The sequence below is a fragment of the Engraulis encrasicolus genome, chromosome 15 (assembly GCF_034702125.1).
Source record: "Engraulis encrasicolus isolate BLACKSEA-1 chromosome 15, IST_EnEncr_1.0, whole genome shotgun sequence".
Lineage (NCBI taxonomy): Eukaryota > Metazoa > Chordata > Actinopteri > Clupeiformes > Engraulidae > Engraulis > Engraulis encrasicolus.
In genome coordinates, this window is record NC_085871.1 from 2110084 (window position 1) to 2131851 (window position 21768).

At 39.7% G+C, this 21768-nt stretch overlaps 2 protein-coding genes and 1 long non-coding RNA gene across 3 annotated transcripts in view; 2 read left to right on the top strand and 1 right to left on the bottom strand.

Moving 5' to 3' along the window:
• Nucleotides 1-3570, top strand: part of scyl2 (SCY1 like pseudokinase 2) — a 30384-nt gene extending 26814 nt beyond the window's left edge. Inside the window, exon 18 of the mRNA XM_063216791.1 lies at nucleotides 208-3570. Within this exon, the coding sequence (XP_063072861.1) occupies nucleotides 208-843 (636 nt within the window). The 3' untranslated portion in view covers nucleotides 844-3570. The remainder of the gene's footprint in view (nucleotides 1-207) is intronic.
• Nucleotides 3571-7187: 3617 nt separating this feature from the next.
• The window catches only part of LOC134463615 (protein unc-80 homolog), a 179701-nt gene continuing 165120 nt past the window's right edge, over nucleotides 7188-21768 (top strand). Inside the window, exons 1-7 of the mRNA XM_063216795.1 lie at nucleotides 7188-7554; nucleotides 8162-8210; nucleotides 8704-8860; nucleotides 19294-19538; nucleotides 20422-20545; nucleotides 20767-20828; nucleotides 21459-21580. Of these exons, the coding sequence (XP_063072865.1) occupies nucleotides 7463-7554; nucleotides 8162-8210; nucleotides 8704-8860; nucleotides 19294-19538; nucleotides 20422-20545; nucleotides 20767-20828; nucleotides 21459-21580 (851 nt within the window). The 5' untranslated portion in view covers nucleotides 7188-7462. The remainder of the gene's footprint in view (nucleotides 7555-8161; nucleotides 8211-8703; nucleotides 8861-19293; nucleotides 19539-20421; nucleotides 20546-20766; nucleotides 20829-21458; nucleotides 21581-21768) is intronic.
• Nucleotides 13170-14101, bottom strand: LOC134463618 (uncharacterized). The gene is made up of 3 exons (XR_010037777.1): nucleotides 13962-14101; nucleotides 13466-13599; nucleotides 13170-13341 (listed from the first exon to the last, which is right to left on the bottom strand). It is a non-coding gene; the product is annotated as an uncharacterized LOC134463618 (long non-coding RNA).

The following is a 21768-nucleotide window of genomic DNA, read 5'->3' on the forward strand; positions in this document are numbered from 1 at the left end:
GGGGGGGAGTCCTGTGTTTGAATCTGCCTGGTTCATCTCTTATCTCTGTGTGCGTGTGCGTGCGTGCTTGCGTGTTCAGTACATACAATGAGAATAACAACTGACGGGAAACTGCAACTTCTATTTGACTTGCATAGGCTTGTAGGCAAGATATTCAATGCATAAAATATGTCATGTCATGCAACCTACCTCTTCCCCTCCTTTCAGACAAAGGACCTTACCAGCAGTTTATTGAACAACATGTCACTTGGCCCGCTTGTTTTGAATTCCAACACAACTACATCAATGCAACCAAGTGGTAAGACATCAACTGTCCTCCCGATGGCAGGCCCCAAGAGTGGCATGGGCACAATGGACCCTGTGGGCAATGGGCGCACCGCTGCTATGGGCTTCCCCCCCACCATGGGCATGGGCCTAAGCATGGGTCCGCCCCCACCGGCCATGTATGGAGGAGGGATGGCTTCCACAACTAGCACACCCAATTTCAGCTCACTCACCCAAAACCACCCACAACAACCCGTTAAACCTCCAGACTTGTCGGCCTTGGATTCTCTCTTTACAACCAACAAACCTAAAGTGAGCATGAATCAAATGGCGCCGAAAGTAGCTCCAGGGACGAGCCCGACTCCTTGGCTGAACCAATTTGGAATGAGCCACCCCCCTCAGACTGCGCCTATGCAGGGGATGGTACCAGTGCAGAGTGGTTTTGGCATGCAGGCTAATCCCTTTTTCAATCCCCATAGTTTTGTTCAGCCAGCTGTTAATGCCTCGGCCGCACCTAATTCTGGAATGCTGAAACAGAGCACCTCTGTCAATAACGATCTGAAGGACCTCTTTGGATGAACTGGAGGGGGGTGGGGGGTGGTGGGGGGCTTGCACAGAGGAGAGTAAATTCTAGAAGTTTATCGATATAGTTTGCTCTGTAACGGTGTTGGTCCTACATAAACATCCAGTTCCTTCAAAAATATATTTTATTTCATCCAACATTTTTGTGAGGGTTTTTTGTTGTCATTTTCCACAGTACAGCTCAAAGGACAGCATTTAGACAAACCATGTAAATCTCAGTTTTATGTCCCTTACACAATTTTAAAGATCATGACAATGGTATATGGAAAGGTTACTGTTTCTGCATATATGTGCTGTATAAAGTTCATCATAGGTTTGTTATGTGATTTGTTGTAAAACGCCTTTATTTAAGCTCACCAATTCGCTTTTCACACAGACACATTAAAATGTAAACACTTGTTTTTAATTAATGTTGTGATGCAGTAATCAGTTGTTAGCACCTTCTGCTCTTCATTTCCTTTCTTACCAGTATGTGTTCGAAAAGATTGTTGGATGCATGGCGTCATGACAACAATGTTTAAATAAATGATTGAACATATGCAGCAGGGTGTGGGTGCAGCTTCTCTGAAGCTTGGCATAGATTGTGGTTGGTGTGAACAGTAATGTATCAATGCTAAAGGGGCACTGTGTAACTTTTGAAGTGAGTTTATCACACCATAACAGGTCACCCGATGCTGAAGTCATGAGTAGGCGAATGAAGCGTCTCTCGACTTCTTCCGCTGTCTGTGGGCTGGAAACCATACTTACGAAGCCTGTTGGCTTTAAATTGCCAAGTCTTGGAACATGCTGCATGAATGTTAACAACAGTCTTGATTTTCAGGAAGACTGGGGGGAGGGGGGTGGGGGTTCCAGCGGCGTCTGATGGAGAAAGGTTGGAGAAATATTCAAAGTTGCGTAATGCTTCGGTTAAGTAGTGAGTTTGAAATTGAGTTTTCAAGTTATGCTCATCCACTGTTGCACTTTATTTTGAGGTGAGGATCAAAAACACTGTACGCTCAAATTTTAGTGAAGTCATTTTAGTGAAGGAAAATGCGACAGGATTTATTTTCATTAATTATCGTGATGTATCTGAATCTTTAAAGATGAGTTTATCTCCTGTTCGCCTGGAATCTAGAGTATTGGTCCATGCAACTTAATTTTTATTACGTGGTTGAGGTTTTTTCCCCTGAAATTAAGGTTCCAACTGTTGGTTGTAGTGTTTTTGTTTAATTTTATTTTCAGTAGTTGTAAAATACAACTGCCAGGTTCAACCTATATTAAGATAACCTGCATACTCAAGAACCTGTCCGTAAAATGAATACATACCTTCTCTGAAATTCTGTTAAGAAAATGCTTAAAAATGTGGAAGCTCAGGTATTGCAGATAAGCCTTAAGAGAATGGGATTAACCCAGTGTTTTTCAAAACTGCGAAGTTACTAATTGACCTCGACTCCAGCTTACCGTAGCTGCTAATGTGGAGCACCTGAAAAACCCTGTAGGTCTCCTCGGTTTGGGGTTGGGGTTTAGGATGAGCACTGCGACTTAAAGGTGCTCTGTATAATATTTTAGCAGTCAACTTCCGGAATTCATGCTGCCCATTCACACATGTAACCTTTTTCACAAATACTTACCACAATCAAAATCTAAGTACTGGTATTCATTATAACTCATTCATTATATTTTCATAATTTCACTACAAATAATGTATGTGACAAATAAATACACTTGAATCGGGAAAAGTGCACTTTTCATACATGAAAAGGGGGATCTTCTCAATGTCCGCCATTTTGAATTTCCAGAAATACATTTTTAGCTGCAAAACTTAGTGTACTTTGGTCATACTAGTAGTAAATATTAGTTTATTACTTATTAAATATTAATGAAAAAATGATGCAGCACAGTTTCAATGAGAACCATAGTTTCAATTCCTGCTCTGTCCACAATTCTACACAGTGCACCTTTAAAGGTAGAGTATGTAGGATGGTGGCCAGAGTAGGCAATGTAATTATGCTGCCCAAATTTTACATTTGTGTTGATATTTGCTGAGTAATAAACTAATATTTACATGTCTGACCAAAGTACAGTTCGTTTTGCAGCTGAAGTGTCTGTTACTGGAAATTCAAAATGGCAGACACAGAGAAGATCGACCTGCTTATGTATGAAAAATGTCATTTTCCCAATCATATGATGAATACTTAAAAATTGATGGTGGTGGAAAATGCTCATTAACAAGTCCAACAGGCGGACAAAGATGCGTCCGTCTATGCACTGCCGCCCTGTGGACACAGGAGGGAATAACAATTGAAAGAAAGCGTTTTAGACGGACGGACGGACAGACATACCCTCTTATCTAAAAAGAAAAAAGATAACATTGGTGAATGGGCAGCATTCTAGTTCTAGCAGAGTTCTTGAAGTAAACTACTTAAATATTACGTACTCTACCTGACACATGTCTCTTAATCCATACTAAAATCAACACCAAAATCCACTTAACATTATTATTTGGGCCGATGTGTAGTCAAGGACAATATTTTCCAGGTGTGAAAAAGTTTTAATCTAATTTAGACAGTAATCTCATCACAGTGGTACTGTCAGTAGCTTAATTTACACACAAAATATGTTTTATTTCATTTTATTTACTCTTTTTATACAGTGAACGTGAAGTACAGTTCAACTTTTAAAATGTGTGATGCTAAATTTTCATCCTTCATGAAATTTATTTTCATCATTAAAATCATTCCTATACTGCCATTATGCTGACTTGGTCTTTTTCCATCCATGTGTAAAATGTCCAATAACGGTGTTTTTTTCCCATAAGTATTATAGCATTAATCCCCTTTGTGGATTAAAAGTTGCTCTACTCTACTCTACTCTACTACACTCTACTACAAATTCGAGTATGTAACCCATCAGTAAATTGCATTTTATAAATTAGGCTGATGGTCCTAACGCTGGGTGGTTCTGCATTTGTATTTCCAAAGGCATTTTTACGACACCAACGGCTACCTGCACCAGATACTTCAACGCTTGAACGAATTTCACGGTTGTGTTCAGATACAGTTCTGCTTATAAGTTCTGGATTCTTATAGAATTTTCAGAGAAAATCATTCATGTGTTAAAGGGGAGCCCTATCTCACGCCTTTCGTAAAGTCTTCACGAAAATAATAGAGTAATTTTCGTGGTGCATTCACGTTATTGCCCGCCTTTCGTAAAGTCTTCACGAAAATAATAGATTAATTTTCACGCTGCCTATTCACTTGAATTGCCCCACTGCTGCTATGGTTATCCAAACGTCTTCAGGGGCGGGGAGGGGGCGCTGACAGAACACTGCTGATACACTCGGGACTCACTAATTCGACGCCCTTTCGGTACTTACGCCTTATGTCCCCTAAACCTAAACCTAAACCTAACCCTAACCTTAACCCTACTTAACCCTAAACCTAACCCTAACCCTAACCTTAACCCTAACCTTGACCCTAAACCTAACCCTAAATTGCTTGTTTGAAATGTTTGATTACCATGTGACGGTAGGCTACCGAAAGGGCATCAAACTAGTGGGTCGCTAGGCAACAGTCGGGCAATTCAAGTGAATAGGCAGCGTGAAAATTAATCTATTATTTTCGTGAAGACTTTACGAAAGGCGGGCAATAACGTGAATGCACCACGAAAATTACTCTATTTTTTTCGTGAATACTTCACGAAATGAGTGAGATACTGTTGTAAAGGGACACTGTGCAGGAAATGGTCAAAAAAGGTACTGCAACTATGCTGCTCATTGAAACTATGCTCCCTATTGCCAAATTTCATCTTTACATGAAAGTATACTAAGTAATTAACTACTAGTATAAAACATTTTCTAGTATGGTCCAATTACAGTCATTTTTGCAGCTAAAAATGGCTATTTTAGGAAATTCAAAATGGCGGACCATGGAGAAGATCCCCCTTTTCATGTATGAAAGGCGCAATTTTTCCAGTCATAATGAATACTTAGAATTTGATGGTGGTGGTAAGTATTCATGAAAAAGGTAACATTAGTGCGTGGGCAACATGATTTCTGGAAATAAACAACTACAAATCACACAGTGTCCCTTTAATGATTGGATGAGGTCATTTAATTTATCTATTGACTTTATTTAGTCTTTACCTTTTTTTAAGTGATCAAAAGTTTATCCTCGTTTTCCTTAAACATCAATGATTGATTTGAGGTAGTTGTGGATAAAGCTTTTTACTCAAAATGGGCAAAGCTGCCCATTTTTCCAAAAAGGTTCCTGTTCTTTGGGTGTCTTTTCTGAACTGCACGTTTTAAGTCTCCTCATAGTGACTTAATTTTCCAAAAAGGCTTTGGTTCCTTTTATATCTTTGGGTCAGAGGCGGAGCTATAGGGGGGGCAAGCAGGGCATTTGCCCCTGGGCACAAAGCCCTTCTCTATTGGTGGTGGGGGCCCTATTGTGACCATGGCAAGTCGTATGGAGGGCCCTATAAGTGTCTTGCCCTGGGGCCCTATGTGCAATTGTTCCGCCACTGCTTTGGGTGTCTTTTCTGACCTGCTTGTTTGAAGTCTCCTCATAGGGACTTATGATGTTGAAATTGGCCACACCAGAACCTTCACTCTATAGTATTTTTCTGTAGCCAATGACGTGTTGTGTCAATGTCATGTTGGATTTGTTTTAAGTAGGCCTATGCCCTATTCTCAGCTTTCAGACTGATGAGTGCAAAATTTCACTCCAGTATTTTTGATCATTTCAATAATTATAATAATAAAATAGTCCATATTCTCAGAAAAAATGCTAAGAAAGAATAAATTCTGTAGGCTACAGTAGCCTATGCCTACACTCATAGACATAACTGTATAAGACAGAATAGTGGACAAGCGTACAGTCCACTGGAACCATACACCCTCAATTTGACCATTTACTGGAAAATGTATGAAATATCTATAATGATACGTTAATATTTGTTTATCATTTTGGAAGCTGAAGCTCGTATGTAGGCTATGATTCATTAGGCCTAGGCATACAGCTCCAGGCCACTTTATTAGAATAGCATGAAAAAGTTGATTTATTTCCATGATTCCATCAATAATGTTAAACTGTCATGGATTATAGATTATAGGTCCAGCTAAAAAAAAACCGTTATGGAAGCCCAGATATCCTTGATGCTTTGCTGTCAGCTGTTCTTGTTTGTTGACCTGTTGTCTCACACTTGACTCTTCAATATACCCGTAGATTTCCATGCCACGTTTTGGCGCTAACTCACCAGTTTAATTCTAACTCACCAGAAATGAAACCCCATTGAAAATGAATGGGGTTTTATTCATCTACGGGAAATCTACGGGTATATTGAAGAAGTGTGGGACACCAGGTCAACAAACAAGAACAGCTGACAGCAAAGCATCAAGGATATCATGGGCTTCCATAACTCCCATGTACAGTTTCTGCCATTGACTTCAATGTTTAAACGCATCATGGCATTGATTAAGACAGAGAGAGTCCTAACCAAGTATTGAACATTGCATGTTATGTAGAGAGTACCAAATTTCAACTGATTTGATGTGAACCGAATTTTGATGAAGAAAATTGTGATTTTATTACCATATTCGGTAACGCTTTACTTTACGGTACAGTTACCCTATGTAATTACTGTGTACTTTCTGGGTAACAACAGGGTAACAGAGATAAGTTACATGGTATCTAATGGGTATAAAGGGGGTAATTACAAAGTAAATACCATTAATTGGGTAACAAAAGGGTAACAGAGAGAAGTTTGATGATGAGATGGTTAGAAAATACGCAGTAGTTTCATAGTAATTCTTGAGATATGTGTATTACATAGTATTTACTTTTTAATTACCCCTTTTTTACCCGTTAGATACCATGTAACTTCTGTCTGTTACCCTGTTGTTACACAGAAAGTACACAGTAAATACTGTACCGTAAAGTAAAGCGTTACCCAATATTCTAATGATGCGAATTCACCAATTCATGGGTTTTTGAGCTGGAAGGCCAAAATATGTAAAGAGAAAAAAATGAATGATTGGAATAGTTAAACAACTGGGCCATGAATCTTCAATCCATGACATTTTAACATTATTGATGGAATTATGGAAATAAATCAACTTTTTCATGCTAGTCTAATAAAGTGGCCTGGAGCTGTAGGCCTATGTATAGAGTCATTGAAACACTTCAAGCGCTTATGGCATATCGGCTGTCACAAAGTTAAAACTTATTTTATTTTTTTTTTAAGCAAGCCTGTTTATTTATTTTAATGAAGAGGCCTTAGAGATTGCATTAATTGTAAGGCATGCCGCCACTCAAACTGCCTGTAAAGGTTTGATTCGGGTGGCCACACAATCATGGGGTTTATGAACAGAAGGCAACAACGTCACATCTCATTTCAGCAGCATCGGGCACGCGCCATGATAATTAAAGACGCAACTGCGCTTTGACGTCACCTGCCACTGGTGATGGGTGGTGTGCATATGGTGGTGTGCCTGCTTCACATCGATTTCCGGATGGATGTTCCAATTTAATATGTGACAAGAAGGATGTCAGTTTTGATATTTTGCTTTTATGTTTACATGTGAAATATCTACGCACGTTATTTGTCGTCGCAACCGCGCGCCTTTCGTACATTTGCGATGGTGAAAAGGAAAAGCCAGGACGATACGCAGGAGGACGGTGGACGCGGCATCCCTTTCCCGATACAGACGTTTCTGTGGCGACAGACCAGGTTTGTTATGTTAGCTTTAGGCAACAAGTGCCTTCAAATCGAGGACACATCGAATTATTAAATAGCAAGTAGCCCATATATTAGACCTATATCATTAGACCAAGACGGGTAGCCCACGAGGATAGTTTCTGTTACACGGATAGGTTCTCTCGACAAGGTCGACAATCGTTTTCTCCATCTTCATTGTCAAAGCCTGACATTGTTGAAGCCGTGTAAAAAAAATCAAAACCATCTATTTATAATCACAAGCATGCGACTCTAAATTAAACCCAAGAAACGTGTAAGCTGTTGCAGGAAATCGTGCAAATAGGCTACATGTAACCTATGCGCAAAGCGTCCCCATAACCTACACATTAATTCCATTTGACATCTGGGATACGTCTCAAGCAGATTGTTACACGGTTATGCTCATCTAAAGTGTTAACATAGGCTACCCATGTTGTTGAAAAAGTAGCCTAGGCTACATCCTGTATACGGTGCCTATAGCCTAGACTTGTCATGACATTGTCATGACAGCTAAAATCTCGGTATACGTTGTATACTGACAATAAAGGCTTTCTATTCTATTCTATTTCTATTCTATTTATGTTATACGTTGTGTGTCCAGCGCCTTTTTGCGTCCGAAGTTGGGAAAGCAGTATGAAGCATCCTGTGTGGTAAGTTCATTAATTAATTTATTTATGTGGAGTTTATTTATTATCACAATCATGACATTGGCTGTTAAATTGACTGGGCAGTCATGGGTGAGCGGTTAGGGCGTCAGACTTGCATCCCAGAGGTTGCCGGTTCGAGTCCTGACCCGCCAGGTTGGTGGGGGTAGTAATCAACCAGTGCTCTCCCCCATCCTCCTCCATGACTGAGGTACCCTGAGCATGGTACCGTCCCACCGCACTGCTCCCCATGGGGCGCCACTGAGGGCTGCCCCCTTGCACGGGTGAGGCATAAAATGCAATTTCGTTGTGTGCAGTGTGCAGTGTTCACTTGTGTGCTGTGGAGTGCTGTGTCACAATGACAATGGGAGTTGGAGTTTCCCAATGGGCTTTCACTTTTTTCATTTTCACTAAATGTTTATCCAGATGGAATGCATCTCTCTGATTTTTATCTCTTGTAACTGTAATATTGCCTGTAACAATGCAATGTTTCATGCAGTCGTTTGAACGTGTACTGGTGGAAAATAAGCTCCACGGTCTCTCCCCTGCACTGACGGAGGCAATTCAGAGCATCCCCCGACATGAGCTTCTGCAAGCTGCACTGCCCCATGTTCTTCACTGCACAGCCATCCTGCTGTCCAACAGGAACAAATTGGGTAAATTACATGCAAGACCCACTCAACCAATATAGATACACATGGACGCCGTAGGCCTATGTAATCAGCTCAGCTGGGTATAGATAACATAAAGAGAGACAGATGAGCAACATGGAGGAACATCGTGAGTAGGCCTATGGGATGAGGTTGTTGATTGAAGGACAGTGGTGTCAGTACAGAGCTGTTATTCCACTGCAATGTCTGGGTCACGTCCTCATTCCATTTATCTGCACAGTAATTGAATACAGAGATTAGTGGTGAAGAGTGAAGCGCAGGGCCGGATTAAGATGGCCTGGTCCCCCACCAGAAGGTAAATTTCCCGACAAACACATAGACAATGTCATAATTATGATCTAGGAATTGAGTAGGCTACTATAACATGTCTACCAACTGTACTGAACACAACAGATACATTTTACAAGATTGTATCTTGTCACAATTCTGCAGCTTTTCACTTTTTGCCAGTCAGGGGCTCCCTGGCAGGTGGGCCCCCCTAACTTGCAGCCATATTTAGCCCTTGCATTAATCCAGCCCTGGTGAAGAGAGTAAAGGGGTAGGCCTAATGATTTGAATGTTCATATCTACGAATGTCCCAGGCTGTTAACCCAGACCCGTTATGTGATTAGCTAAATCAAACATGTCAATGTCACGTGCAGAGCGAATAAAGCAAATTAATGGGGAAATGTATTCAACAACCTCAGTTACCTGGGTCGCGTAGGTTGAGCTTAGTCTACACGCAGCATAAGGTAGAACACATCTGGTAACACTTCCAAATAAGGGGCCATAATTAACAGTAAAGTAGCTACAACCTAATACTTAAAGGTAGAGTAGGAGATCTTTGAAAAACGGTTCCTGTGAGCTATATTTTTGAAAATACACAGCCCTCCCCTCGAAGCCACGCCTTCAAAACACATGAACGCGCATGCAGTCTATCAAGTGAATCCACGAGAGCTCACAAGGCGGGGCTAGAAGCCACGTCAAATCGATTAGCCAAGCTAACTTCCAGCCATGGCACTGTCTCCGGCTACGGTAAGAATGTTCAACATCACAATAAACGCACAGGCCGTCATGGTTGTCATTTCAAGAAATATTGACAGGAGATGTATACTAGATTAGTTATTGAACTTGACTTGATACATGTTACTTCCTAACACTGATGACAGATGCTACCGTATACCGTCATCCCTAGACAGTAGCCAGTAGCTACTGACATGGATTTATTTTGATAGATGTGTTGTGTACAGCAATATACATTTTACTATTGTATTTATATATACCCGACACCACAATCCGTAGTGTTTTAGGCAAGGACGTCAGTTATGTACGAATCTTACGGGGAGATTTCACTTGAGTTGTCGCACGCGCAGACACAGGAACAGAGGGAGTAAAGAAAAACAACCGAACTGATCAACGCTAATGAAATTGTTTTGGCTGACGATATTTTCAATGTGTGTATGCTTTAGACCTTCCACGACCACTACGAGAGCTCCAGCTCTGACTTTCCTGGCCCATCACAATCATAACGACCTAACAGCCCAGTAGGACCGATGGCCAGATGGAGGAGGAGGAAGACAGACGCAGCAGAGGTCGGGGATATTGATTAGGAAGACTCCAACAGAATTGACGCCCTGCTAACTGTAAGGATGTACATTCATCCCACAATAACATACAGTCCCAAGAAAAAGTTTGTACACCCTTTGAAATTTCTTACTTTTCAGTCAAAATAGATCATAAAACATGGTCTGATCTTCCCGGAAATCTCAAGAAGGAACAATCAGAGTCTGCTTTAACTAATTCCACACAAACAATTACATGTTTTCATATTTTTATTGGCCATAAGGCTATAACATTCACAGGAGAGCAAGGCATAAGTAAGTACACCCTTGCATTAAATAGGTTTTAACCCTCAGTTAGTTGCAATATCCTCAACCAGACTTGTCCTGTAGTTGCAGATCAGATTAACAAAGCAATCTGGATGTATCTTGTCTCCCTCTTCTTTAGAGAACTGCCTCTCGTCATCAAGGTTTCTGGGATGTCTGGAGTGCATAGCTTTATTGACTTCATGCCATATAATCTCAATTGTTTTTAGTCAGGGCTTTCTCTGGGCTATTCCAGAATGTGTACTTCATTGTTATGAAGCCATTCTAATGTCGATTTGCTTCTTAAGTATGGGTTGTTGTCACATTTCAGCACCCATCCTCTTGTGTGCTTCAACTGTGTGACAGACTTCCTCACATTTTTTTCTGTAAAATATCACAATAAACTTGAGTTCATTGCTCCACTGATAGTAGCAAACTTTCAAGGGCCTGAGGCAGCAAGGTAGCCGCATATAATGATGCTCCCGCCACCATACTCAGATGTGGAGATGTAACCAAGAAAAGCTAAAAATGGGGTTCATTCTGCCAATCTAAAATTATTGGGGTTTCTGTCCAAAAAAATATTGCTGCAATTTTGAGGTTTGCGAAAAAGCATTTATATGCTTCATAAAATTACTGCTAAATATTTAGTAGACCAACGTTGAAACTAAAGTTGAATTTTTCAGGGGAACACATAGTATCATGTTTGGAGGAGAACTGGAGAACCACACCTTCACCAAAACATCATCTCCACTTTTCAGTATGGTGACGGCAGCATCATTATATGCGGCTACCTTGGTGCCTCAGGCCCTTGTCAGTTAGCTATTATCAGTGGAACAATGAACTCAGAAGTTTATTGAGATATTTTACAGAAAGAATGTGAGGTAGTCTGTCACACAGTTGAGGCACACAAGAGGATGGGTGCTGAAATGGGACAACAACCCATATTTTAGAGGCAATTGACATTTGAATTGCTTCATAAGAATGAAATACACATTCTGGAATAGCCCAGTCAAAGCTCTGACAAAAACATTTGAGATGATATGGCATGAAGTCAAGAAAGCTATTCACTAAAGATATCCCAGAAACCTTGCTGAAGAAGGGCAGTTTTCTAAAGAAGAGGGAGACAAGATACATCCAGATTGTTTTGTCAATCTGATCTGCAACTACAGGAAACATCTGGTTGAGGTTATTGCGACTAACTTAAGGTTAAAACCTATTGAATGCAAGGGTGTACTTACTTATGCCTTGCTGTCCTGTGAATGTTTACATCTTATGGCCAATGAAAATATGAAAACTTGTAAATGTTTGGGTTGAATTAGTTAAAGCAGACTCTGGTTGTTCCTTCTTGTGATTTCTGGAAAGATCAGACCATGTTTTATGACCAATTTTGACAGAAATGTAAGAAATGTCAAAGGGTGTACAAACTTTTTCCTGGGACTGTATTTCCTGCTGTATTCCTTCAGATGTGTAAGTATTGTAATGGATGTTATCACAACAGATGTACTCTATATCGCAACACGAGTAGGCTACACGAGTACACCTGTTGTGATAACAACACCCATTACAATATTTCTACTCCTGAGTACTAGTGTGATATTACATGGTTGTAGGTACACAACACCAGTGGTAGTTCAAGTACATCCATAAAAGCCCTTCTACTTCATACATCTGTGTGCCCCTGGCACAGCCAGTTTGTAAGAAATTGACTGCAAAACGTTGTATGCGTACAATTGGCACATCTTTATTTATATACACAATAATATGATTGCTTATGTCCATATCGGTCTTATTATCAATAGTTATTTAGTCCCCATCATCAAATAGAAAATGCACTACATAAAACGTATTTATTGCTTTGCAGGCCTTGATTCAATCATTGAATTTGAAGCAATCCCATCGGTTACTGCAGCGTGCCCTGACCCGTGACCCCAGTTTGATGTTCGACCTGGCACATGACATCTGGTCCTCAGCCACAGCCCAGTAGCACAACCAACCTGGCGCCTCTGCGCAATCTGTAAGGAGATGCCCATGAACATTGAAAGGAAGACTTTGGGCTGATGTAGGACCAGGTGAGAGTATGGGGCACTTGAACAGGGTCGACGTTGTAATACACAGTACAATACCCAGGATTAGCCAGGGTTACCCTGCTCCACTAGAGCAATATAAAAGGTTTATACAGAGTACGGTATAAAACACACAAACCGGCAGTGTGCAGAGTTTTATTATTTTTCATTATCTGTAGGAGCATTAATCTGTACATTTATACATCTCACCTTTTTGGTTTGGAACCATGTTTGTCTTGTTACTTTTGTTTTTTTTATATACATAGAAAATAAATGCAACCTGTCAAATAATCTTCTGATTGTGGTCTTGTGGAATATATAAATTATGTAACCATGCATTTTCAGTCAGAATTAATAAAAAAAGCCACACAGTCAAATTGTGTCCACCAATATTTACTGTCATTGAAATGTATAGACAATTGAAACAATGTACTACACATGACACTAGATACATTACTTTATACTATATTTACAGTTGTCATTACCACAGAAAAACTTGGGGAAGGTGGGTAAGTGCAGCAACTGTGAAGGGCCTAGTCTGAGGTTGGAGGCGTCTGTGCTGTAAAAAGATAAACAGAATTAGAAATCACATATCGGACAGTAGCTCCAGTGACATTTTAAATGTAAGTAACCTGGGTTGTTGGGGCAGGGACACCAAAAATAACTCCTTTATCTGGGCTCACCTGGTTGTGAGTGTCTGCTGTCAGCCATCCCTCTTGGGGCAGAAAGTCTTCTGCGCAGGACGGTGCCCTGAAGGTTGACGTTCACAGTATGCAGCCTTCATGTCCTGGAACTTTTATTGTGCAATTTTCCATATCTGAAACAAGCAATGTGTTAGACTGTATTAGGGCTTCATTACATTCAATTACACAGCAGGGTTTTACAGGGTGTTGGCTACAGTCCCAGGAGCAAAGTGGAGTTGTGTGCCTTGCTCAAGTGCACTTCAGCTGTGGATGGAGGTGTAGGTAGGGAGAGGTAAGGATGGGATTTCAACCTGCTTCTCTCTGATCTTAGGACCACCTCTCACCATCAGGTGATGGCTGCTACCTCAAATTTCACTCATGGCCCAAGTTATGTTCTGTAATCAGCATTGTTTATACCTTACAAAAATAAATGTAAATGCATTCAGCACCATGGGGGGCTGTGAAGACCTTTGAGAACATTTGCAGAACTACATACTGAATTGAGCCATCCGCCTTTCTCTTGGTTGGTGTGTTGAGATGGTGACTGCAGTCCAGGCTTCTTGGATCGGAGGAGAAAAGCTGTAGCTTTTACTGGCATAAGTATGTGGTTGTGGAAGGACCCTGTCTGCGATTGACCTGAGGGAAAAAAAGAGCACAAATTGCATATATTAGCACAGAGCCCATGCTTAGACCATAGACAGATAAATCATCTGGCACAATCTGCATGCAACCAACTAGAAAGAGAAAGATTAGCAGCAATACACAAAGGGGACAAGTATACAAAAAACGTGCAAAGTGTTCTGATAGGGTGCATGGAGGTAGTCTGTGTTGATTCCAGCAACCCCAAAGACTGAAAAGTGTCCCAGTGATTGAATTGAAAACTATAGCGCGTGTGCGCGCACACACATTGGAATATGATAATTTAGTGTATCAATTACAACTACAGGATCTGTTCATATGCTTTTGTCAGATAGAACCATTGTTTCTCAAAGGCAGATCATTCCAAAAAGGATAGTAGTATCTGCAACTAGACGAAATTACACCCACCAGCATGAAAACATTTTAACAACTCAAAGGCAGCCTTGATATGAGAGTGAACCTGATGAAGCAGTAGCGAAAACGTGTTGTTCAGCAAATAAACTACCAGCAAAGCTCAGTAAAGGAATGTGTTACATTTTCAAGCATCAAAGGGTATGTTGTAGCTGTATATGATGGCAACTGGTGGCTAGCATGTGTTGAGGAATGTATGCCGAGCACTGGAGAGGTGAAACTGAACTTCCTGCATCCTCATGGACCATCTCCATCCTTCACTTTTCCCTTCAGACCAGATAGACTTGTCATGGATCATCAGGATGTGCTTCTGGTAGTGGAACCTGTAACTGCAACGGGACGTACTTATACATTATCTACAAAAGACGCAGCTGCTGCTTCAAATGCACTGGTAGAGTACAAAATGAGAGTGTAGCCATTGATTATCTCTTTAAAGTACGGTAAAGGGAAGATGACACAGGTACACAGAGAAGGAATGTTCAAACATTCACATATCATCATTTGGTGTGTATAAATGGACATCTGCCTTAATTTCTGAAACCTGGGACCATTGACACTGACCATTTTTGTTTTGTTTTTGTTTTGTCATGTGATGTTACTATGGTATTACCATATTATTAGTAAGTGGTCTGTATGATGCCATATTTGTGAGTCAAATTCTCTCTGAAATGAATAAAGAACCGAACACCAGCATTTGAGGTGTTGCTAATGACATTGCCGGCTACGTTTGGACAAGGAACTGGCCATTTTAAAATGTAGTTTTTTTAGATATTCAATTTTTAATTTTTCAATTTATCATAATTCATATTCTGAGAGTTGTTGTATTCCAAGCTGATTGTGTAATATGTAGAGCCAGAAAAGAGCTTTCAAATAACACCACAGGCATCTTTTTGTGACTAACACTGACTGATATATTCAAGGCTGAATGTATAGTGTCCTACCCTCACATGTGAACCTTTCCTAGTCTGTTTCTCCCTTAATATTAGTGTCAGATTCAAACCAATGCAGTTCTGGGGTGCTACCTTGCTACTAAAAAGGCACACCAAGTATGATTGAAATCCGGGTCGGTCGGGTCCCAAAGTGTCTGATTTCACGTGAAATGACCCATAACCAGGGTAAAAACAAATGATGTACCGGCATCTCCATGTGATCATTCAGTGTAACCATCACAATAAAGATCTGCTGTGTAGCCGTCATGGTCATTAGGAGGTATTTATCAAATGCAAAACTACTGTCTTCTCAAAAACGACATCAGCGAGTTAACAACATTACACGCACAATCATGTAAACATTTGAAAACCCAAAGGCAATCTATTTTTCAATGCTGGAGCGGCGAACAGGTTGTGCTTGTGCTTGCTACAGTATTACCATCGTCATACAACAGAGACGTACATACCCAAAGCAAAACATGCAAACGATGTATTTTTGTAAACCACTAGGAAGACATGTTTTGCTGGTCAAAGTAATGTGTGCGTAAACATGGTAGGTTACTTACTTATTACGGGTTGAATCCGTATTTAGTTACTGAACGCGTGGAGAGAATTGAAGTGCTTCCGTCCTCCCAGCTGGTTTGTCTGGCTCGTTCGCACAACTAGTAGCAAAACACACAAGAGTAACCGTCTGAGTTACACAGAGCAATTCTGAAAACGTGTTTATGTGCACAGAATAAATGCCACAGAGGGAAAAAACACCAAAAATAACGCGATTAAGGTAGCAGCTAGATATGTTGGAGCTTGAGGTTGTCTAATCCCCTGACCCCTCTCAATGGATACTTGCTTAAAAAAAGACACCACTGTGTCGTAAACCAATTCACAAAATATTATAGAGACATATATTACCTCACCTCTCGATTAGAAATATGGTCACCAAAGCGTACGTTTGAAGCCGCTGCCGTAGCCGACATCTGTGTCCAAGAGTGTCAGGTCCAATTTTCAGCCCGTGTCTGTTTTTGCTAGTCCGATGACTATAATCCAAGGGAGTATGTTGTCCTGACACGTCCAGTCTCCAGTGTACCAAAAGCCAAAGTTCTTCGTTATCTCTGCAAAAGCCACCAAAGTTTCCAAGTAGCTCAGCCTGCTGCTAACTGTCGTTACCTTGCTAGCCGAGTGATGAGCCTCGTCGCAACAAGTGTGCATGAATGATGGGGGCGGGGTCGGTCAAGTTCACGAGTCGGTGAACGCGCAGGGAGGAGGGGTGGGAGTGCTGGCGGTTGATGGACGTGTCAGAAACCAATAGAAGTAATGATGAGTATTACTTCTATTGGTTGCCGTTTTCTTCTGACTACGCCCTGTACACTTGACCAAAAGATTTCGTTTTTTTTCCAAACACTCTATTTTAATGGGTGCTATGGCGTCATGAGGAGTTTTTCAGATGACATGGTAAAACATGTTCCAGAAAAACATCTCCTACCCTACCTTTAAGTAAGGGTTAATAATCATTATTTAATGCCACATTAGACACATATTAATTGTTATTAATGCATATGTTGAACATTAGTAAGCAGTTACTTAACTATTAGATAACTATTACCTTGTGTTACAAGTTAATAGCACATTATTATTTAACTAATAGATAAGTAAGGGCACAGTTAATAGTTAAGTAGCTATCAGGTCATACTTAACTAAGGACCAAAATTAACACTTACTTAATACAAAAGCAAGGCATAACTAATGGTTAATTAATACATAAATATTGGGTTTTGGGACCCTTATATTAGAGTTGGCTGAGGATAACTAATGGTTAATTAATAGATAGATATTGATATTTGGGACCCTTATATTAGAGTTGGCTGCGGATAACTAATGGTTAATTAATCGATAGATATTGGTGTTTGGGACCCTTATAATAGAGTTGGCTGAGCATACCTAATAGTCAAGTAATTAATCTACTGTGACATCTAGTTTTCACTCGTTCAAATCACTGTAATAGTGGCAACAGGAGCCATTATATAGCAAGGATTGGACGTACACTTCTCAATGATGGTGGGGTGATGTGATGTAATTTTTTCATGTACCACTTATTAGTTTTAACGGTAAAAACCCTACAATAAATGCAGAACATTATGAAGAGTAATAGTTTTGAAGCGAAACTAAACCATTCCTTTGTGATAATTAGGTTAATGTTTGAGAATATTAGCTCCAAGAAGAGCAGTGCATGATGGGTACGCAATCTATAGACAACAATAATTCGGTATTATTTAATCATTAGATATGCCTTACTTTTGTATTAAGTAAGTGTTAATTAAGGTCCTTAGTTAAGTATGACCTAATAGCTACTTAACTATTAACTGTACCCTCACTTATCTATTAGTTAAATAATCATATGCTATTAACTTGAGACACATGGTAAGGGGCCATATATATAATTATAATTAACATAATTAACAGCAAATTAGCTATAACCTAATACTTTAGTAACAGTTAATAATCACTACTTAATGCCACATTAGACACATATAAACTGTTATTAATTCACATGTTAAACATTAGTAAGCAGTTACTTAACTATTAGATAACTATTACCATGTGTCTCAAGTTCATAGCATATAATTATTTAACTAATAGATAAGTAAGGGTACAGTTAATAGTTAAGTAGCTATTAGGTCATACTTAACTAAGGACCTTAATTAACACTTACTTAATACAAAAGTAAGGCATATCTAATGATTAAATAATACCAAATTATTGTTGTCTATAGATTGCGTACCCATCATGCACTGCTCTTCTTGGAGCTAATATTCTCAAACATTAACCTAATTATCACAAAGGAATGGTTTAGTTTCGCTTCAAAACTGTTACTCTTCATAATGTTCTGCATGTATTGTAGGGTTTTTACCAATTAAATGTAATAAGTGGTACATTTAAAAAAATACATCTCATCATCCCACCATCATTGAGAAGTGTATGTCCAATCCTTGCTATATAATGGCTCCTGTTGCCACTATTACAGTGATTTGAACGAGTGAAAACTAGATGTCACAGTAGATTAATTACTTAACTATTAGGTATGCTCAGCCAACTCTATTATAAGGGTCCCAAACACCAATATCTATCGATTAATTAACCATTAGTTATCCGCAGCCAACTCTAATATAAGGGTCCCAAACACCAATATCTATATATTAATTAACCATTAGTTATCCTCAGCCAACTCTAATATAAGGGTCCCAAAACCCAATATTTATGTATTATATAACCATTAGTTATGTGTTGCTTTTGTATTAAGTAAGTGTTACTTTTGGTCCTTAGTTAAGTATGACCTGATAGCTACTTAACTATTAACTGTGCCCTTACTTATCTATTAGTTAAATAATAATATGTTATTAACTTGTAACACAAGGTAATAGTTATCTAATAGTTAAGTAACTGCTTACTAATGCATTAATAACAATTAATATGTGTCTAATGTGGCATTAAGTAATGATTATTAACCCTTACTTAAGTATTAGGTTGTAGCTACTTTACTGTTAATTATGGCCCCTTATTTGGAAGTGTTACCACACATTTAAATTTCTGTTATTTTGAGGTGACATGCCTTTGGAAGGAATTTAAAACGCTACTTTTGGTAAAAAGGAGGCTAATCAGAAAATCAACACATTGCATGTACATTACACTACTAATGACTGATACTATAATAACAAGTTAGTCCCTTCCAAAAGGCAAATTTCCTTATTTTGTTGTGCATTGTATAGACATCTAAATGAGACAGTAGGCCAGGCCTATATCATTATTGCATTACTATATTTTGTATTTTACATGGTTTTTTGCACACACTTTTAGGGCACCAGGATAAGTTGGGTGTGGCTGAGACCAAGCTCTTACACACGCTCCACTGGATGCTATTAGATGCCCCCCAGGAGTGCCCCTCGGGTATGGGCTGTCATGCTTTCCCAAATCAAAGTGCCACCTTCTCGAGTGGCTCCACAGAGGACGATGAGAATATACTTTTGAAACTGTACCAGCGCAGCATGGCCAGTGTGGAGCTGTTCATCTTCCTGTTTGCTCCACTTATCAACCGGATAAAGGTACGTAAGTTAGGAGGACTTCTTTAAAGGTGCACTGTGTAAAAACAGTTTTAGCAGTTTCTTCACAGAATTCATGCTGCCCATTCACAAATATTACCTTCTCCACGAAAGTAAGTGAATAAAGAAGCACTCATCAGATTTCTTTTTTCATTTTTAATCGCCTCACATCACAGACGTTTCGGGCTTGCACCCTTCTTCAGTGTGAAATGGCGATTTCGCCTTTGACCCCAGTAGGTGTGACTTAAATAAACTTCGTTACCCAAAATGCCACCGCTGGTGTCTTCAAAAATGCCCAGTGCACCCAAAGCGCACCACTAGAGGGAGACGCAATGGATACCCATCATTCTAACTTTATAACAACCTTCTCCACGAATACTTACCATGACTGGGAAAATTACACTTTTCATGCATGAAAAAGGTGTATCTTCTCCGTCTGCCATTTTGAATTTTCTGAAATAGATATTTTTATCTGAAATTTACTGTACTTTCGTCATACTAGTAAATATTTGTTTATTACATAGTAAATATTCATGAAAAGATCAATTTTGTCAATGAGCAGCATAGATACCTACTCTGGCCACCATCCTACACAGTGCACCTTTAAATTTGCATGAAGGAACATTGTTGAAACATTATTAGTAACCTTTTTCAAATTAAATAGAAGATTTAATTCTTTATGAACACCACATTTCCTTTTGCAACATTACATATCATTAAAAAAGGTAAATGCATGCTTAGAGCCTAAGTCATGATGTTTTAAGTAGAAGAGACACTGTAAGGGAGTTTGAAGTTTTCTTGTGGTGTTACGCCTTTCATTATAGTACGACTTTGACTGATGTGAAGACCATAGCAGCAAAGCTTATTCCTGGTTCCCCTTTTTCAGGAATCAGATTTAACTTTTCGATTGGCCAGTGGTTTGGTCATTTGGCAGCCAATGTGGGAGCACCGCCAGCCTGATGTGCCAGTTTTCTCAACTTTCATCAAGCCTGTCCGCAACATTGTAACTGGTGAGTATTGTGCTACAAAATGGGACAGCATATTTTTCACTTGATTTTGTTTTAGGAGTTTTGTAGAAGATAATCAAACATTTACCACTGATTTGATGAGTCTTATAATGTATAGAAACTTTTTCCTTGGACATTATAGAATACTCACTTGAAATAATATTCAATACTGACCGGGAGGTTTGACTTCCTGTATTGTCCTTTTCACCTTTTGCTAACTCAAGCCAAAAGAACATCTGCAGGTGTCAAGCAATGTCCGTCAAGTGATAGTAACTCTAGGAGCATGGTAAGTGATCCTGATCATTATCCTTTGTACCTGTACTCAGAAATTTACTCAAGTCACATGATGAGTTGAACTCAGGTCAGGATTTTGATGAAGATGCATATAGAACAGACAGCACACTAACATGTCCAATCCACACCAGGTACTGACAACCATGGTCTTTGGGCCAACAAGGGTCATATGGCAGGCTCTTAGAGGAAAACGCCAACCTTATTGCACCTGCGTGACTAGATAAGGCACGCCAGACCAAACAGTATAATGCTGTCTCAAAGTCGAAGAGACTGACACGTAGGGCTGCACGATTATGGAAAAAAATATAATCACAATTATTTAGATCAAAATTGAACTAGAGATTATTTATCAAAATTATTCAGCAGAGCCGATGAGCCCGATAAGCGCTGTGCTCGCCTGAGTTTGTTGTGTTCGTGTTCGAGTTTTTTGTTGGTTCGTCAGTGTTGGTGTGTGAGTTCGCTGCTGTGTCAACTGCCTGCCACAAGGGGACGTCAAGGAGGTTTTGTGCTCGTTCGCGGTGCATGTGTGTTTCTGTCTAAACAGAGGGTGGTGGGGAACTCTTTGAGCGCTGTACTAGTTATATATTGATGTCAACATTGTTAACACTTTCTTCTCCTCAAGGGTATTCAGGTGGTCTGTGAGACAAGCAAATGTAACACTTCTCCATCAACTGGGGGTCAGGGTTGTCATCGAGGGAACTCGATGGAGAGTGGCGTACCATCACAGCATGCTTCTCAGAAGAGGTAAGTGAAGACAATGTCACGGTAATACCAAACCTCGCTTTTTCATTGCAAAATCAGAAATGTTATTTTATTGGTTAATGCTACGTGTATGTTCTTTTTGCTATGCTGTTACATCCTTTCTTTTCCATTATTTTTATGTTGTGGTGTGGTTTTTTTTTTTTTAAAATCTCCAAACCATCTTTGTATTA